Source organism: Melitaea cinxia, chromosome 8 (assembly GCF_905220565.1).
Source record: "Melitaea cinxia chromosome 8, ilMelCinx1.1, whole genome shotgun sequence".
NCBI lineage: Eukaryota > Metazoa > Arthropoda > Insecta > Lepidoptera > Nymphalidae > Melitaea > Melitaea cinxia.
The window spans coordinates 7,051,944-7,070,397 of NC_059401.1; the positions used below are offsets into that span (position 1 = coordinate 7,051,944).

The 18,454-nt window shown below is 32.4% G+C and overlaps 1 protein-coding gene across 1 annotated transcript in view; it reads left to right on the forward strand.

Moving 5' to 3' along the window:
- LOC123655533 (ATP-binding cassette sub-family G member 1-like) overlaps nt 1-10,162 on the forward strand; it is a 54,430-nt gene extending 44,268 nt beyond the window's left edge. Inside the window, exons 6-10 of the mRNA XM_045591305.1 lie at nt 6,550-6,657; nt 7,501-7,652; nt 8,031-8,217; nt 8,508-8,758; nt 9,595-10,162. Of these exons, the coding sequence (XP_045447261.1) occupies nt 6,550-6,657; nt 7,501-7,652; nt 8,031-8,217; nt 8,508-8,758; nt 9,595-9,939 (1,043 nt within the window). The 3' untranslated portion in view covers nt 9,940-10,162. The remainder of the gene's footprint in view (nt 1-6,549; nt 6,658-7,500; nt 7,653-8,030; nt 8,218-8,507; nt 8,759-9,594) is intronic.
- Nucleotides 10,163-18,454: the final 8,292 nt, after the last annotated feature.

The following is an 18,454-nucleotide window of genomic DNA, read 5'->3' on the forward strand; positions in this document are numbered from 1 at the left end:
AGAAATCAACTCCCTTTTGGGGTCGAATCGGGGGATGGTAGGTTGACTCACTCATCACGAAATCTCCGAAACTATAAAACCTAGAAACTTGAAATTTGGCAGGTAAGTTTCTTATAGAGCATAGACATCCGCTAAGAACGGATTTTACGAAACTCGATCCTTAAGGGGGTAAAACGGGGGTTGGAAGTTTGTATGAAAGTCCTATGTTTTTGAAGTAAGAGACTTGGAATATAAAATGTATGTTCTATAGATGGTGAGGAGGTGTCCAAATAATGTATCTTTAGAAATCAATTCCCTTTTGGGGTTTAAAGGGGGGATGGTAGGTTGACTCACTAATCACGAAATCTCCGAAACTATAACAGCTACAAACTTGAAATTTGGCAGGTAGGTTCCTTATAAGGCGTATTTTACGACGTTTTTTATTTTATTTATTTTTTTTTTTAATAATTTGCGTTAAGCATCTTAATAGTAATACATATCTTCATAATCACGCGGACGTAGTCGCGGGCAACAGTTAGTGTAGTATTATAAAACAAAGTTCCCAAAAGCGTATGTGATCGATTCCCTCAAAATCTACTGAACGGATTTTCATGCGGTTTCACCAATGAAGGGCTTCAAGAGGAAGGTTGACGGAACGGCTAAGCCGATTTTGATGAGCGTTTCACTGGAAGTTTGCCGGGAAAACTTTGTGACAAACTGATTTCAACGCGGGCGAAGCCGCGGGCACAGCTAGTACATAATATAAGATTGGGTTAACCTTTACGAAAGCAAAGGAGACATTTGTAAGTTTAAAAAAAAAGATAAAAGAAAAAATGAGAATGTATGTTTTCAAATAAGAAATAAGCTACAAATCCACGACAGTGTGCCTCATGCGGTAGTAGCGTTAACAAGACAGACATAGACGTGAGGCGTATTTATTGGAACAGATAAAAATAACAGGTATTTGAAAGTAGCAAGTAACAACTGTTATTCTGAATTTGAAATAACTGTTATCTAAAATAACATTAAATAACAGATACGTAAATATCAAATACTTATACCAAATACTATTGTTATTTGTTACCGCATCTGTTATTAGCAGTCTATTATTTCTCGAATAACATTTCTTATCTCACTCTAGCTCATAGTATCGCGCCTTGCAAAATAGAGAAACACCTAGTATTTTATTACACAATACACATTACCTCTCAGTTGTACTATAATGCCTATACCATGCCAAAAAGAGAAGCACCTAGTATTTATTACCCCAAAAATATAGTTGATAGTTTCTAAGAACAAATCTTATTGAAAAATTAACTCCCAAATGTGGTCATGTTATGTATTGTCTTCTTATACGGATACATTGTAAGAATTGTAGTGCCATATTGTGTGTTACTAATAATTAATATTTTATGAATCAAGTACTGTAAAACCAATTTTATTATTTAAATATAAGTATTTTAATAGCTAAACATTGTTAAATAAAATATGTGTCACTCGTTTGAAATTATGCAACGTACTGCTTACTGTGTTTCCAAACGTCGGCTCATCTCGGTTTGACATCATTGGTCAATAAATTAACCTTGTAAATTCAATTTTATGACATAAAAAATAAGAATGATATTCAGTTGTGATTATGATTGATAATGTTTAAACTGTGAAATTACCTCTTTATTAAAATTTCATAATCGAACGAATTACAAAGCGTTTTGAATTTTGGAAGTGATAGAAGAAATTTTAAGATTCTTGTATTTCTTGTTTTTTAAATTAGTTTAATAGTTAGTTAGTCAGTGTTGTTAGTTAGCAATAGTTAGTTAGTGTTTATATTCATTGTACCTATATATAGTTTAGATTTCGATTAAAAATAGTGTATAGTTAGTTAGTTCTATTATTTGCTAGTTTTATTATTATTTGTTAGGACTTAGGTTTAGGTGTAAATTTTTTAACTATTTAGGCATAAAAATGTCTCTTGATAAAAAAGTGAGTGAATCATCGAAATCGGTCTACCCAGTGAAACGTTCTGAGGTAATACATAAAAAAAATACAATCGAATTGAGAACCTCCTCCTTTTTTGGAAGTCGGTTGATTAAGGGAGTTGTTCAGTTTACAATTTACAAGAACAATGTTCGTTACCCGCATAAACTTAAATAACAGGCTGTTATTTTATAACAGGTATTGATATCTGTTATTTTTCCATAACAGTAACAGATATAACAGGTAACATGTTTCACCTGTTATAACTCACGTCTAGACAGACACACTAACGTAGGCGTGGCTCATGATATAGAAATAAGAAAGTAGATATATAGATATATAATTTCTTATATCCTTTTGGTTTATCAAATAATTACAAATAGCAATTATCTTTGCATGCTGATATAATTATTTAAATTTTAGTTAAATATTTATTATTAATGAACTTCTTATTATTGAATTTATTATTATTGAATGCTAGCTATGTTTGATTATTAATATTATCTTAACTTTACTTTTTTATATAAATTTGATTAATGACCTTTTTAAATGAATTTTATTGTTAATAAGTAGGATCTTTACTTTTAATTTTTATGCGAAGTAATTTTAATTATACTTGCTTCACGGCATTAATATATTGTGGAATGTTGTGTACCCCGTAATGGGATACATATTAGATAATAATGTAATAGTAAATCATATATAATGTTCCATATGTATTCTGTGGATGTACCTATAAAATAAAATAAATAAATAGATAAATAAATAATTATGTAGTGAAATTTATTTATTTATTAGGATTACCAACAGAAATTACAACAATAATAACAAAAGAATTATTTTACACAATTGATTAAAGAAGTTTAATTGTATTTATTTTTAAAGGTAATCACAACATGCAATAATCAAATAGTAAATATGAAATAAAAATATACATAAAACAAAAGCAGCAAAAATTAGATTTAATTATTGAATTAGATTAGATTCAATTATTGAATTAGATTCGATTTAATATTGAATTGGATAAATTGATATAGATTTTTAAAAAGAAATATAATTATTTGACAATTTTCTATATAAATAGCTTCTCAAATACACGTCAATAACTTTATGAAAGTAACAAATTGGAATCAAAACAATATCAACAATTAAATTATTCTAGTAAACAATTAGCAATGAAGAAACTGATCAATCTAAATCTAAAGACATGCAAGCCATCAAAAGTAATGTCAAGGCCAGAAATTTTTGACGACAGATCGTTATAAGTACGTGCTAGTCGAGCCAAAGGGGAATACTTGCCCAAATTGGATTTATAGAGGGATACATTTATCAAGGCGTGCGGTTCCCTGGGTAATCTGGATGGTATATTATAATTAAATAATTGAAGTATTGGTGGAAAGTGGTGGTGGTGGTATCAATGCTGTTATTGAGTATTTTGTGCAGAAACATCCTGTCTGAAATAATTCTTAGTGATTTCAGTGACAACATATTATATTGTATCAATCTACCCCCGTATGAACTACTACTATGACTGCCGTTCGAGCGGTACGCGAGATGACGTAGCAGTCTCTTTTGTATTCTTTCAATTCGAATCGAATGGATTTTGTAGTGAGGACTCCAAATTTGACTGCAGTATTCTAGCTTACTTCTGACCAGACTATTATAAAGCTTAATTGTTGTAGCTGGTTGTCTGAACTCTTTGGAATTCCTCAATACAAAGCCCAGTGACTTTGTAGCTGAGGTGACTATGCTATCGATATGTTCGGTAAATTTTAATTCGCTGTCTAGTATGACACCCAAATCGCGCACCGATCGAACCGCAGCCAGTTTTTCAGTATCAATATAGTATTGACTCTGAACAAAGTTATGTTTCCTGGTGAACCTGATGAGGTGACATTTTTTGGCATTGAGAAACATTTGGTTGTTATTACACCACTGGGAAAGACGGTTGAGATCTTGTTACAATAGTTATTTAAGTAAATAACAGAAATAAATAACTTATACATAGATAAATAAATAATAACTATATAAAAAATAATATATATATATATATATATATATATATATATATATATATATATATAAGAAAAAAAAACCCTTACTAACAGTAACATAGGTTAAGTGTACATTGTAAGTAGAATATAAGTGTACATATATGATAACTAGGAAATAAGTGTAAATATAGACATAGATAAGAAAAATAATAATGTTAGAAATTAGAAAGCAATTATGTGTATACTTCTGCATAAACAGTATTTAGTAAGGAAAAAAAAAACCGTCAGCGTCGGACCACGTCCTATTTTTACTAGGCAGTCACAGGACGGTTGATCTGTAGTATAATAAGTAGAAAAATCGCCTGTGTATTATAATGCATGCATAATAAACAAAGGCACGGGCATTTTGAGCCCGTGGATCAAAATTTATAAATAAAAAAAACATAAGAAATAAAAATAAATAAAATATTTATTAAAAAAAAATTACTATAAATAATTCTCTTAATAATGTGTATTATCTTATTTGTCCTTAATGAACCCCTGCAACCAATTTGGAAGTCGGTCTATTATATCTTGAGTGTTACTTTGTGGAATGTCCTGCCACTCCTCAATAGCAGCAGTTTTTAACACTGGTGGTTGTAGGATGTAGGCGATGGTTGTTAGAGCGGATCGGACTCCGAATCTGTTTTTTGGGTTTGTCTCATACGAGTTCGATCAGGTTCAGATCAAAATTCCAAAGTCTAATTTGAATGTTTTTGTGCAAACCTAAGTCTTCCTGTTGAGCAATGGTCAGTTCTGGTTATCAGTGGTTGAAACGATCTAAAGTCCCTCTCTGCTGAACTTCTTCTTGAGGTTCTTAGGCTTATGTTTTTTACTTATGTTTCGTACCTCAGACAAGCTCAGAAGATGTAGCAACCTGCTTTCGAAGAACGTCCGAGACGTTTTGACGATCATCTCTCTCTGATCCGAGCCGATCTGCCTGTAACGCTGGATAACGTATTGAATTGTATTGTATTGCTCCAGCTGCGTCCAGTAGTATTTTTGTGGTGTCAATGAAGTCTCGGCAGCCCAATCTTAATTTCAATCGAAGAAATGGTATCACAACATTCTAAAATAAAGTTATTCCTCTGACGTTATCCTACAGAACGAGAAGGCAGTTTGTCGAATTTCGACCTAATTCGTTATTGTTGATTAAAAACCACAAAAGTAAACATTGGCGTATGTGATTGTTTTTTTTTTTTTTTTTTTATTGCAGATACAAAGTAGCACCAAGCTCACAAAGTGTAAGTTAACATTTAAAAAAAAAACAATATTATATCTAGGTGATTGGACAGTTAATTGTGCCTCTGAGTATATAATGTCGGCGCCTTGAAAGAGAGTTAATTAATACTGTTATTTTACAATAACCGTTTATTGTAAAAAACAATTATTACAATATAATTATTATAATTGTTAAAGTAATACATTAATTGCCGTAACGTCATTTTTATTACAATACGACTCGTGGATAGAGTCGCCTTGCAGAGTAACGATGGTACAAGGTAAAATGAATTCGAGCACCAACTCGTTCACTCGTCCAGGATGAAACAGTCTGTTTACCCGAATACCTTCGTAATCAGTGTTTTCTCGACACGCGTTTTTTGTTACATTGCTATTACGCCTTGAATCCTCCTACCCAACATGATGAAAGTGCTATCGGTCTGCCATCGCTAACGCCGTCATATGATATTTTCCTTCATACTTAACGATTAATTCTTTCTTTTCCTCTTACTGTAATTATAAAATAAATTTCTAAACAGAAGCACTTGCAAAATCAGCGATGCCTGAGCGCGAACTTACGACTTTTTTGTACTATACATGAGTTAATATCGTGAGTAATGTATCGTCTCATTTCTTATTTAACCGACTTCAAAAAAGGAGGAGCTTACTCAATTCGACCGTATATAATTTTTTTTTTATGTATTTTGGGAATAACTTCGTCGTTTATAAACCGATTTTGATAATACTTTTTTTATTGGAAAGGAGATCCTAAGTGTGGTAACATGGTAAGGAAACCAGGATCTGATAATGGGATCCCAGAGAAATCGAGGGAAACCTTTGAAAATCCGTATAACTTTTTACTGGGTGTACCGATTTTGATGATTTTTAACTTAATGGAAAGCCGATTTTTATAATGTGGTCATATTTCGTCGAGATCTGATTACAACTTTTGAAGTAATCGTTGATAATACGTATTTACTTGACTATTTTTTCGTCTCCCTACGTTGTATTACCTGTCGATGTAATTGAAGTTAGTTTTCTTCGTTTGCCAGCAGACACAATTATCCAGTTATAATTCAGTGACTTAGTAAATTTATTTTATGACAACAGTCAACAACTAGTCAAGTATTCACAAAATAAATTGATTGATAAACGAAATTATTATTATTTAATTACATTAACTCTTAATGTACTTAAACTGTAGTAATTTGCTATTTTTATTAGAAACATAACTATAACGCAAGTAATCTTCCAGTGTAAATACGTAATATTTAGGTATTATTTGAAATAACTATAGAATAATAATGAAGTGCATAATAATTGTAATTTGTAAACTTTTCAGTTATAGAAATATGTTCGGAGAATGAAAACCGTTTAGTTGAATGTGCACATAATGGAAAAAATAAGGAATGGACACAAAATACTCTTGCCACCGATAGAAAATTATTGGGTACGTTTAAAAATAATCTAAAATAAAACAAAAAAAAATTACCATAATTTAATGTTTAAAGTATATGTCGGAAATAGTAGGAGGTCAGACTGATTAATTTCAATATGAGGTAACAAAAGATAGTTATAAGTTAACGGGGAGGGCGCCGAACTTCTTAGCATTCGATGGATTCACCGTGCGGGTGCCGAGTCCATCGTGTGGAAGAGGGAGTAACTCAGAGCAGTGCCTAGGACTTGCGACCTAGGTGTAGGTTTAAGGAGGCCACCTTTAAGATACGTATCAACGCTCACCTTCACTGCTCGAGTTGTCCGCCCTAATATGTAACAATTAATTCATTTGAACAAATTAATTATTATAAGAGTCTAGGTTAAGCTACTAGCAGGATACAACAAATGCACCGTACCAAGCCAGAGCCAAGACTGCCTTAGCCGCGGTAGCACCGTTCGTTTTATACACGTCAGAACAACTCAGAGTAATATAATGAGTGAGGGTAGGTTATAACTATCGAACGATGTGCTAGGTGACGTGATCGGTCCATCTGTTGTTTATAAATTCCTTGCTAACTGCGTACGACAGCGCTAGTGCCGACATATATAATTTTTACGTAATTCAGTTATAATTTGTCCTTTGAATATATAATTCGAATGTCAATGTTTCGCTTTGAAGGGGACTAAAAGTACATACTATTAAAACCTCACACATATTAACAATAGGTATATTTCAAAAATGCATTTAAATTTTAAATAAGTAAATATCACTTTTTTCATCTGATTAAACAATGAAATATTTGGTTATGTCTTTCATATAATAAAAGTCGCTAAAGTACATATTTTACCATTTTAGAATATAAAGAATATATACGTGAAGAGGTGTACCTGTCAACGCTGCCTGCACCAAAAGAAGATCCTACTAGTAAAATCCTTTTAGTTCTAAAAAGTACATATCCAACAAACTCATGGAAACAATTTTCTGTTTTGACAAGAAGATCTCTTTTGGTATTTTTTTTTTTTACTTTAAATTTATAAAACTCTTAATCCTTACAATGTCAATTTCTATGTAATTTGTAGTGCTAAAAGTTTGTTTATTTAATAATCATTAACTAGTTTCTATGTAACATATAGTATTTCAGTCTTAAATAATATTTGATATAATTGCTATTATTGAAGATAAGAACTATTTACAAGAGTTAACATTGTATGACATTATTTGGTTAACAAACTTTGTTATGATTTTATCTAGTACTTATCTGATTTTTATCATTTTACTGAATAATTATTATCATTACATCTTTTAACAATTATATATACATTTATCCAATGCTACTAATAATACCTACATAACAAGCACCTAATCTATTTATAATGTCATTTTAGTCCATTTGGCGTAATCCGTCCTTCACGATAATGATTACTGGCATACATTGCACAATGGCCTTGTTTGTTGGCTGTCTCTTCTTCAATATCGGTGGAGAAGCAAAACACGTGAGAGACAACTACAACTTCCTCTACTATAGTCTTATGTTTTTAATGTTCACGGCATTCAGTGCAACCTCCATCCGTTGTAAGTATCATCATATCGCCACATCTACTCCTATTTAAAATTCAACAAATTATTCTTTATACATGATTTAAACAAATTATTTATTTAATTATAATCTGAAAGTGATATCATTAACCTTATTTACCTGTACGGTAATTTAACTGTTGTATTAAATATATGTATTCTTGTTACACAATATCCTTACTAGTTATACAACGATCTTAATAATCCACACTTATAATAATTAATTTGGCCTTGAAATTATTGTATTTGGTTTTTATTGTTAAAACGTATTTTTATTTCATTCTTAGTTCCAGAACAGATACCTGTTATACGAAGAGAACATTTTAACCGATGGTACAACACTGGAGCGTATTACTTTTCAACACTGGTGGCAGCAATACCGACGCAGACCGTTTGCACGCTCTCCTTTACCTTAATTACGTACTGGTTGACCGGACAACCCATAGATTATAAACGATTCATATTATACTGTTCTACACTTTTATTGGTCTCGTACGTCTCTCTGTGCGTTGGTCTTTTCAATGGATCAATGTTTACAGTCAAAGTAAGTGTTGCGAGTATTTTAAAATTTTACGATTTAGCCTTAGTTTAGGAGAAGGCACTGTGTGGCTACGGTACTAAAGAATATAGCCAACCCCTCTCTTCCCGTGGGTGTCGTAAGAGGCGACTAAGGGATAACATAGTTCCGCTATCACCTCGGAACTTAAAAAGCCGACCGATGGCGGGATAACCATCCAACTGCTGGCTTTGAAATACACAGGCCGAACACGGGTAGCAACGTCTTCGGTGCGACAAAGCCAGCCCTGCGGTCACCAACCCGCCTGCCCAGCGTGGTGACTCTGGGCAAATCACATGAGTTCACGTTATTTTTGGCGTAAGCTTGTGGAGGCCTATGTTCAGCAGTAGACTGTATAGGTTGTAATGATTAGGAGAAGGACCACACATAGCTCTACTGCGGGTTGGCGGATATATTATCTACTATGAGTAAAAATAACTATTAGGTGTATATTATAACAACCGGAACCGACAGCTTAAAATGCTCCCCGAGGCAAGTTGGGGAGATCCACAAGGAAAGATATCCAAATCGGAAAGAAATATTTATACAAATGCAAGTATCCATCCCGAGCGGGAATCAAACCTGCATAACGTCGGTGTTCAGGCGCGTACATGGCACCGCTGCACCTTACACACCAGAGCGGTTGTAAATCTAAAGTTATGTTCCTTATATTTTACCAAAACAGTTTTGATCAGGTACCTATATTGAGTTTACATTTAGTTGTACTGCTCGAGTAAGTACTTACTTACGATCGTTTACTAATGATATCTACAGCATTGTAAAACACAATTTAATTTAATAAATAAATTTGATTACAGAATGGCGTCATCTTCGGACCATTTTTCATTATGCCGTTCACCATATTCTCTGGATTTTTCCTTCGATACGACGACGCACCATTTTTTATCCAATGGCTTTTTCAGCTATCATTCCTTAAACACGGACTTATCGGTTTAGTTATAGCCATTTTCGGTATGGATCGTCCGAAACTCCCATGCACAGAGTTATATTGTCATTACACACGCCCAGTACAATTCATCAAAGACAATGGAATGTTGGGTGAACAGTATTCAGTAGCTATGATCGCTCTTTGCACTATCGGGTTCGCGTTCATTGCCGTTGCTTACATTGTATTGAAAGTAAGATTAAAACGTAAATGGTAAAGCTTAGTTTTAATAACAATAGGAAAAACATTCCGGCGTAATTTAAGCTTGGCTGTGATTAGAGGTGAAATGTATAGTAAATGTGGCTACATGATGAGCTATCTTACTTTTAATGTATTTTTAACTGAGACAATGAATCGAAAATAGAAATAATGTTGTATAGCTAAAGTATATCTTTATGTTATCAAAGAACAAATGCCAAATAAAAAATAACTAAACGCAATATTTTTCTTATCTTGACTGAATTACAAAGTAATATTGAAAATATATTTTCTTATAATACTGTATTTAAAGATACTAAATATTATAATACGTATAACCTCAACTTAAAAGTTAACGAAAGCAATATTATAATGAATACATAACATATAATTTTGTAATAAATAATGTTATATTATTATTGACACTACTGTTTGTTGCCAAAACACCTTCATACTATCTGTATGACGTGAATCTCAACAGGTACAATTTATCTTTATTACATAATATCAAAAACAGCACTACTGATCCCATTTAAAATAAAGTTTAATTGTTAGCATAAGTTAAACAAATTGTTTGTATTATGAATGCTCAATTTAACTACCTAAACATTTTTTGGTGATAGCTCTGTTAATATAAGAGACCATAGAACATAATATTGCACTTTATTAATGGAAAGAGTAGCACAAAAATCGGTCTTATTAATGGATCTCATTGATTAGGTCCAAAGGTACTTTTACGAGTTATGACTTATGCATTATTGTTGTAATATAGAGTCCATTGTATATTCATTTGAAAGTGTCGTCTTAACCCAATCACTATACTAACTCCTAATAGACCTAGAATATACGAGGACTTCAGAAGGGATATATAAGTCACTATTTATTGTACAAAATACATATATTTAATATTTTTTAATGTATTTCTCTTTTTAGTTAAATTGCTAAGTTCCGGTTGAATTAGTTTTATACTATATGAAAAAACATTTTTTTTTATTTATACTAAAATTATTGGACGCATTTTCTTTTTTTAGATCGGAAATAATTCTACCATTTGATAATTTTTAAACTTGTTACAATGGAGTACATAACAATAGTGCACTTGGATAAATTTTGATTTTCAATACTAGACCCTCTTGTATTATACCTAAAACAAAGTATTATAATTTTAGGGAATACAGATATATTCATATGTATATGTCGTTGAGTGATACTTAAGTTAATAATAATGTATTCTGTTTTTTCTTTTTCGTTATTACAAAATACTTTTTAAAATAATCACGAATCACTGATATCGGCGGGGATAGTAACGAGTATTGTCAACCACACTATTCTGAAGAAAATGATTACATATTTTGACCATTTAGCCCCAGATGTGAGTCGCGCGTCTATGTAGGTTCTAAATGCACATAATTATATGCATGTACACATTTTTAAGGAATTAGCTTTACAAGTAAATAATATCAGTTCTGTAATTCTGTTTAATGAAAAACCTCATCATTTCCTGCCGATTTTTTATAATTTAAAATATAAATTTTCCATATAACTTACAGATATATAGATATTAATATACAATATAGTAGATTTTATTACCGACTCTTCATATCTTTAAAATATTATTGAACAAAATGTTTTCGCTTCTAGATAAATCCGTCATTCGCTTATGTATATTGAATTCCAGGTAACCATTGGCCAGAGGGCTAACATAGTAAATGTGGGAGAGGTTGCAAAAAATATAAAAATATATATATAATTAAAAGGTACTTTCAAATATATTCGTATTTAGATAAATACGTACATGTATATAAATACCTCGTATAATTCATACCCGATAAATAATAATTGGATTTATATTTTCAACGCTAAAAGCCTCCAACACTACTAACAATAATATTCACAATACAACTTAGTAGTTGCGTACTACAATCTTTTTTTTTAAACCTTCTTTAATAAACCATTTTAAATATGTATTTCAGTGTAATTAAAACAAAGACGTACCCATTTAGACGTATACCATGTGAAATTTTTTTAGTATTGTATTGAAAACATTTGCAAAGAAATTTCATTCACTGAAATACAAAGACATTTTGCTTTTCTGCCCTTTTAGCAAAACATAAAAATAGCCGATATGAACTACCAAATTTTTTGTTTGTTAAAAAAAATTAAACTTGCCATATATTTATCACATTTACATTTGTATAGTCGATTACATCTAGTTATTGATATATTTTATCAAATATATTTTTATTTTTGTTGTTTACTATATTGTTTCAAAAGTGATGATTTTTTGCAAGAAGCAGTAACTTTTGCATTTTCATTTCATGCAAATTACTTTAATATAATTATGTTCGTGTGACAGAGTTTTAAGAGAAAGTGTTGTAAACAATGACAACATGCTTGGTCATGTATTTCAAAATAAGACTCGCTTATTTAAATGTGTGGTTTTTATTATATTTCTATAATGATTATATGTTTTTCTAAAAATGTCTTCACTTGAGTTGTATAAGATCATCCTCTGTAACAAAATTTTTGTGTTACGTGGGTGACGAGATCTCGCGATCATTTTTAGTACATAAAATTGAGAAGATTATTAAAAAAATAAGCCTTGCCATGAGCATTTTTTGTTGGTATCTCTTATGTGGTTCAATAGCTTGAACATTATATGCTTTAAATGGTTACAGTAATTCCGAGTACATTCCAATAGTTTATATGACAAGGCACATAAGTATTGATCTGTGATTTAGAGCCTAAAAATTAGCCACCATTTAAACCTGATTGTAATAACTTCTGCTATTTTTATAAGAATTTTGAATAAGAGCCGTAATAATATTGTTAATATTATTTCATACATTGGTGTTTGTATAATAAAGAATTTGCTATATCAATTTTTGTTTTTCTAAGACTTCGTACTAATTAACTAAAACTAACTAAAAAAATATAATTAAACATTGATGCACCAAGATTAGGTTTTTCAAGCACAACGTTAAATAAGTTTATTAAATATATAATCTGCTGTGTGGTTACGGCAGTAAAGAATGTAGCTTCTCTTCCCGTGGGTGTCGTAAGAGTCGACTAAGGGATAACACATTTCACTACCACCTTGGAACTTAAAAAACCGACCGATGGCGGGATAACCATCCAACTGCTGGCTTTCAAATACACAGGCCGAAGACGGGCAGCGGCGTCTTCGGTCATCATCGCGTCATGAGTTCACGCCATTCTTGGCGCGAACTTGTGGAGGCCTATGCCCAGCAGAGGACTGCGATAGGCTGAAGTGATAGTGATGATGCATTTAAAAACTAAATAACGTAGTTTGTAGAACTAATCGTTTTAAACCGACTTCCAAAAAAGGAGGAGGTTCTCAATTCGACTGTATTTTTTTTATGTTACTTCAGAACTTTTGACTGGGTGGAGCGATTTCGACAAATTTTCTTTTGATCGAAAGGTGGTATGTGTCATTTAGTCCCATTTAAATTTATTTGAGATCTAACAACTACTTTTTGAGTTATATCTAATAATGCGTTTTTACTTGGCGCTTTTTTCGTGGAACTACGTTGTATTATACCGCATAACTTTCTACTGGATGTACCGATTTTGATAAAAAAAATTTTATTGGAAAGGGGATATCCCTAGTTTGGTACCATGATAAGTAAACTAGGATCTGATGATGGGATCCCAGAGACATCGAGGAAAACTCGAAAATCCCCATAACGTCTTACTAGGTGTACCGATTTTGATAATTTTAAATTTAATCGAAATCATGTTTATCATGTGGTCACATTTAAATTTCATCGAGATCTGATTACAACTTTTAGAGTAATCTTTGATAATGCGTATTTACTTGACTAATTTTTCGTCTACCTCTACGTTGTATTACTTGTCGATATAATTGAAGTCGTTTTTTTTCGTTTGCCTGTAAACACTATTATTAAATATCGTATCTTATGTGGAAACCTATCACTATATTGTGTGGTCATCTATACATCTATACAAATAAATAAAATTGGAGTGTCTGTTTGTAACATTAAAATAACCGCTATTTACTAAATGCATATGGATGTATACACGATACATATACCAAAATAACATTTTTTTCTTTACAATTTTTGTCTGTCTGTTTGTTTGTTCAAGCTAATCTCTGAAACGGCTGTACCTATTTTGCCGGGATTTTCACTGACAGATAGCTGATTTAATAAGGAGTAACTTAGGTTACTTTTATTTTAGAATTCTACTAATTTTATAACTGCGAACTGAACAATAACTTTAAAATTCCACGCGAGTGAAGTCGCGGACACAGGTAGTATGATAATACGATTGTTGTAATGTTACAAATGCGTTGTCTGAAATTTTGCAGAGAAAATTCCTGTGTTCTATTTATAAATCCTTATTTAAGGACATTGTTTTATTGAGGTAGGGAACAGCAGGATATATCCCACTCCAAGTCTGGAGCAGCCCATCTGAGGAAGTACCTTAACTTTACAAACGATAACAACTAAATAATAGTGATCTCAAAAGGGTTGATTTCCTGTGGTGATTGAGATGGTCAGAGCTCCTGGGAAGGATCGTGAGCAGGATTGGCAACGCGCTTGCGTTGCTTCTTTGCGGGCGTTACGGTAGGTTACGGTAACCGCTTACTATCAGGTGGATCGTACGCTTGTTTACTGACCTAAGCTTATAATATAAATAAATTGTATGTACCTACATATCGCTTAATAGTAATCCGCTCTTCCAGACAAATAAAGGAGAGTAAGCAAAAGGGGGAGATAGCGTGTTGTTAATACCAAAATCATATATGTAAAATGTAGTCATACAATTTAAAAAATATTAAGTCGAAACAAATGGATAAAAAATACGTAAAATAGAAACTATAGGTATATACTCGTATGTTACTGATACCAAAGTTTCGCAATCGTATTCAAGCCAAAATTAAAGCTCTTCTTTGCTTTCTCCGTTTCAACCGTTAGGTGGTATAAATTGCATTTGGTGCGTGTCCAAGCAAGCTACCTATTGTATTTGTTCCGAGAAAACAACACGTGTTCATGTAAATACATAGCCATAGATATAATGATAAAATTAACTCTTTTTTACACATAAAATATACATAGATGCATTTTCCATGAGAAAGGCATTTACTAAAGATATTAAATTATTTACTTATTTCTTCCTAATTTCAATACTATTATGGTCTGAGTATCATATATCTAACCCAGATCTGTTTGCTAAATGTTTATGTCAGTTTAAATTACAGTGCTACATTTTGTGTATTATTCTATTCTGAATCTAATAATTACTTTTTCTTTATTTTTGAGAAAGTATAAAATAAATTTGCCGTTTATAAAAAGAAGAAATAGAAATATGAAACACCACAAGTTTCTACTAATGGAGTAAAACTAAAACCATACCCTTCTACGCTGTGTGCTTTAATTCCAATATAAAATTATAATTGTTTGTACTTACAACATATAACCGACCACGTATAACTTTGCAATTTTTATTTTCGAACGATCAGCAGTATTAAGATCGTTACTGAAATTCTATGAGGCTATGAAGAAACTTGTAAGTAACTACATAAAATTTTATGAATGTGCGTTACGTCGAAATCCCCTGAAATACATTACATGTATTCATCACTTCGTCATCACTTCAGCCTATCGCAGTCCACTGCTGGACATAGCCCTCCACAAGTTCGCACTAAAAACGGCATGAACTCATGGTTTGGTGACCGCTTGTCGCACCGAAGACGCTGCTGCCCGTCTTCGGCCTGTGTATTTCGAAACTAGCAGTAGGATGGTTATACCGCCATCGTTCGGCTTTTTAAGTTCCAAGGTTGTAGTGGAACTGTGTTATCCCTTAGTCGCCTCTTACGATACCTACGGGAAGAAAGGGGGTGGCCCGTGGCTATATTCTTTAATGCCGTAACCACGCAGCAACACATGTATTAAATAGAAAAAATAAGCGTTTGTAAATAACGAAGAATAAGACTATTTAGATTAATAATATTAATTATTGTCGAATGATAACAATGAACGATAATTTTGTTGAATACGTATTGCACATAAGTATGTGATTATTTTATCGTTGTGGGCAGAGGTCAGTTTTTTTAATTATCACTATTAAATGTGTCTTGAGCTAACGTTGTGCATATATAATGAATATCTATATATCTATACATATGGTAGGAAAATCAAAACTGTACATTGAATATTTTTTTTAAAAAATACTTGGGGTGTGATCCACAATCGATACCGAAGCCGAAAATAAAGTTTTTAGAATTTTTGTCTGTTTGTCTGTATGTATGTCCGAGGTAAACTCAAAAAGTACTGCATGGATTTGCTTCAAATTTGGCACAAATATTATTAAGAAGTCGGGTCAACATATAGGCTACATATTATCACGCCATCACCTACGGGGAACGAGCAGTGAACCTTTATTTCTTCAACGCATTCTGTTACAACGTGTAATCTAACGACGCATATTTGAATGCTGTTATTATGTTAAGAATCATGCTATAAGCTAGCTTCACACTATAAATGCTCCTGGGGGGATTGGGGATTGGGTCGGTAACGCGCTTGCGATGCTTCTGGTGTTGCAGGCGTCTATAAGCTACGGTAATCGCTTACCATCAAGTGAGCCGTACGCTTGTTTGCCGACCAAGTGACATAAAAAAAAATAAAAAATAAAGACAGTCTGTAGTATATTTAGTATCAGCATTGCACCCGTGCGAAGCCGGGGCGGGTCGCTAGTGATGAATAATTCTAATAATCCCGAAAAGATAAATTGGCTAAATGGGCACATTCTACGCTAATTTATAATTATTTCGCTCTTGCGTATTATCTTCAAATAAACAACTAAACACACAATGCTGGGATTGCGTAATAAATTGCATTTAATTTGTAGGTCAAATATAACTAATTAAACAATATATAAATGACATATTTAAAATAATATAGGTTTATGGTCAATAGCAGATTAACCGAACACATGACATTATACATTTTGTTAATTTTTTTTATCAAGGATCAAATTGAAATTTTTTTTAGTTATGATAAATATTATATAATATGATAGCAATTACGGATAATATAAAATATATTTATCATCTGGGCAAACAAGTGAGTATGTTAACAAAACATATGAAATACAAGAAGGACAGAATAAATAAGAAATTGACGAGCGACAATTTTTTGTCCATTGAACAGTAGTCTACGTGATTCTTTGCAGAATTGTTTCAACACCTCACATTTAATTTATTATTTCCTTGTTCCATTATAAGATGTAATAGGTAGTGTACCTACATCATACAAAGACCGTATAATATGAACCGTTCTCTACCATTGTGGACCTGGGGTACTATTTAAAGGCTTACATGTACAGAAAGCGTTTTTTTATGTTGTTAAATCTACAAAAGAAACGACGGTGGATATTTTACCAAAGTACCGTGTAAATGTAAATATCGAGAAATGGAAAACAACTTCGCATTTTGCGCATCGATGTTTTTCACTTGAATCATACACCTGGTTATGTGGGAAGCTCCGATTTTCTGTACCAAACCACTGTATACCGCCCGTGCCTTGGTATACATATGCTCTTCAACTTTGTAGTATCTTAATTTGAAACAATTTTAATATAATATATCAATCGATATTAATGGTTTTTTTTTATTATTTATTTTATACATCATTTTACAATACCGACAAATGAAAATAACGACAAATGAAGGAGGCTAACATTTATACGTAGGGACGGTTATCCGATTTACTAAATACAATCTACATAGTTTTGGTACCATTTCGTCCGAGAAACACACAAAGACACAAACAAAACGACTAAAACTTCTTAGTTGTTAATATACTTTTGGTCGTAATTGCTTTTATATATGTCAGGCGCTTTGAATTACATCCAAAATATAGAGTTTTTATCTGAAGACGTCTGTGAAGTCTTTTGTTTATTATTCAGTTTATCACTCATCACTTATATATCCTATCGCAGCCCACACATACACATACACACACATGGACATAGGCCTCCACAAGTTCGCGCCGAAAATGGCGGGAACTCATGTGTGTTGCCCATAATCACCACGCTGGGCAGGCGGGTTGGTATTCTTCAGTTACTTATCCCAAATCACCATGGTCAGTAACATTACTAAACAGCACGTGTAAATGGTAACATTTTATCAACAAAATGATTGTTACATTACGCGAAACGTTTAGTAGCCAAATTTGAGACGACGGGCTTGTTAAATAATCAGCCAGTCCCTGTACGTTCAAGAAACGCAAGATTGGCGGAAAACATCGCCGTGGCTTGTGAATCGTGGCTGATATCTAAATCAGAATCTAATACAATCGATTCCTCACCTTCCAAGACATTTGACGAATTTTGCGTCTGTACTTGGCCAGCACCCGTACAAGATCCAATTAATCAACATAGTGGATACCATATTTGACATTCTGCATGAACGATTTGAGGATAAGATTGTTTCTTGCTGGAGGAATTTAACTGGCCAAAAATGTCATATCGATTTGACACAGTAAGAC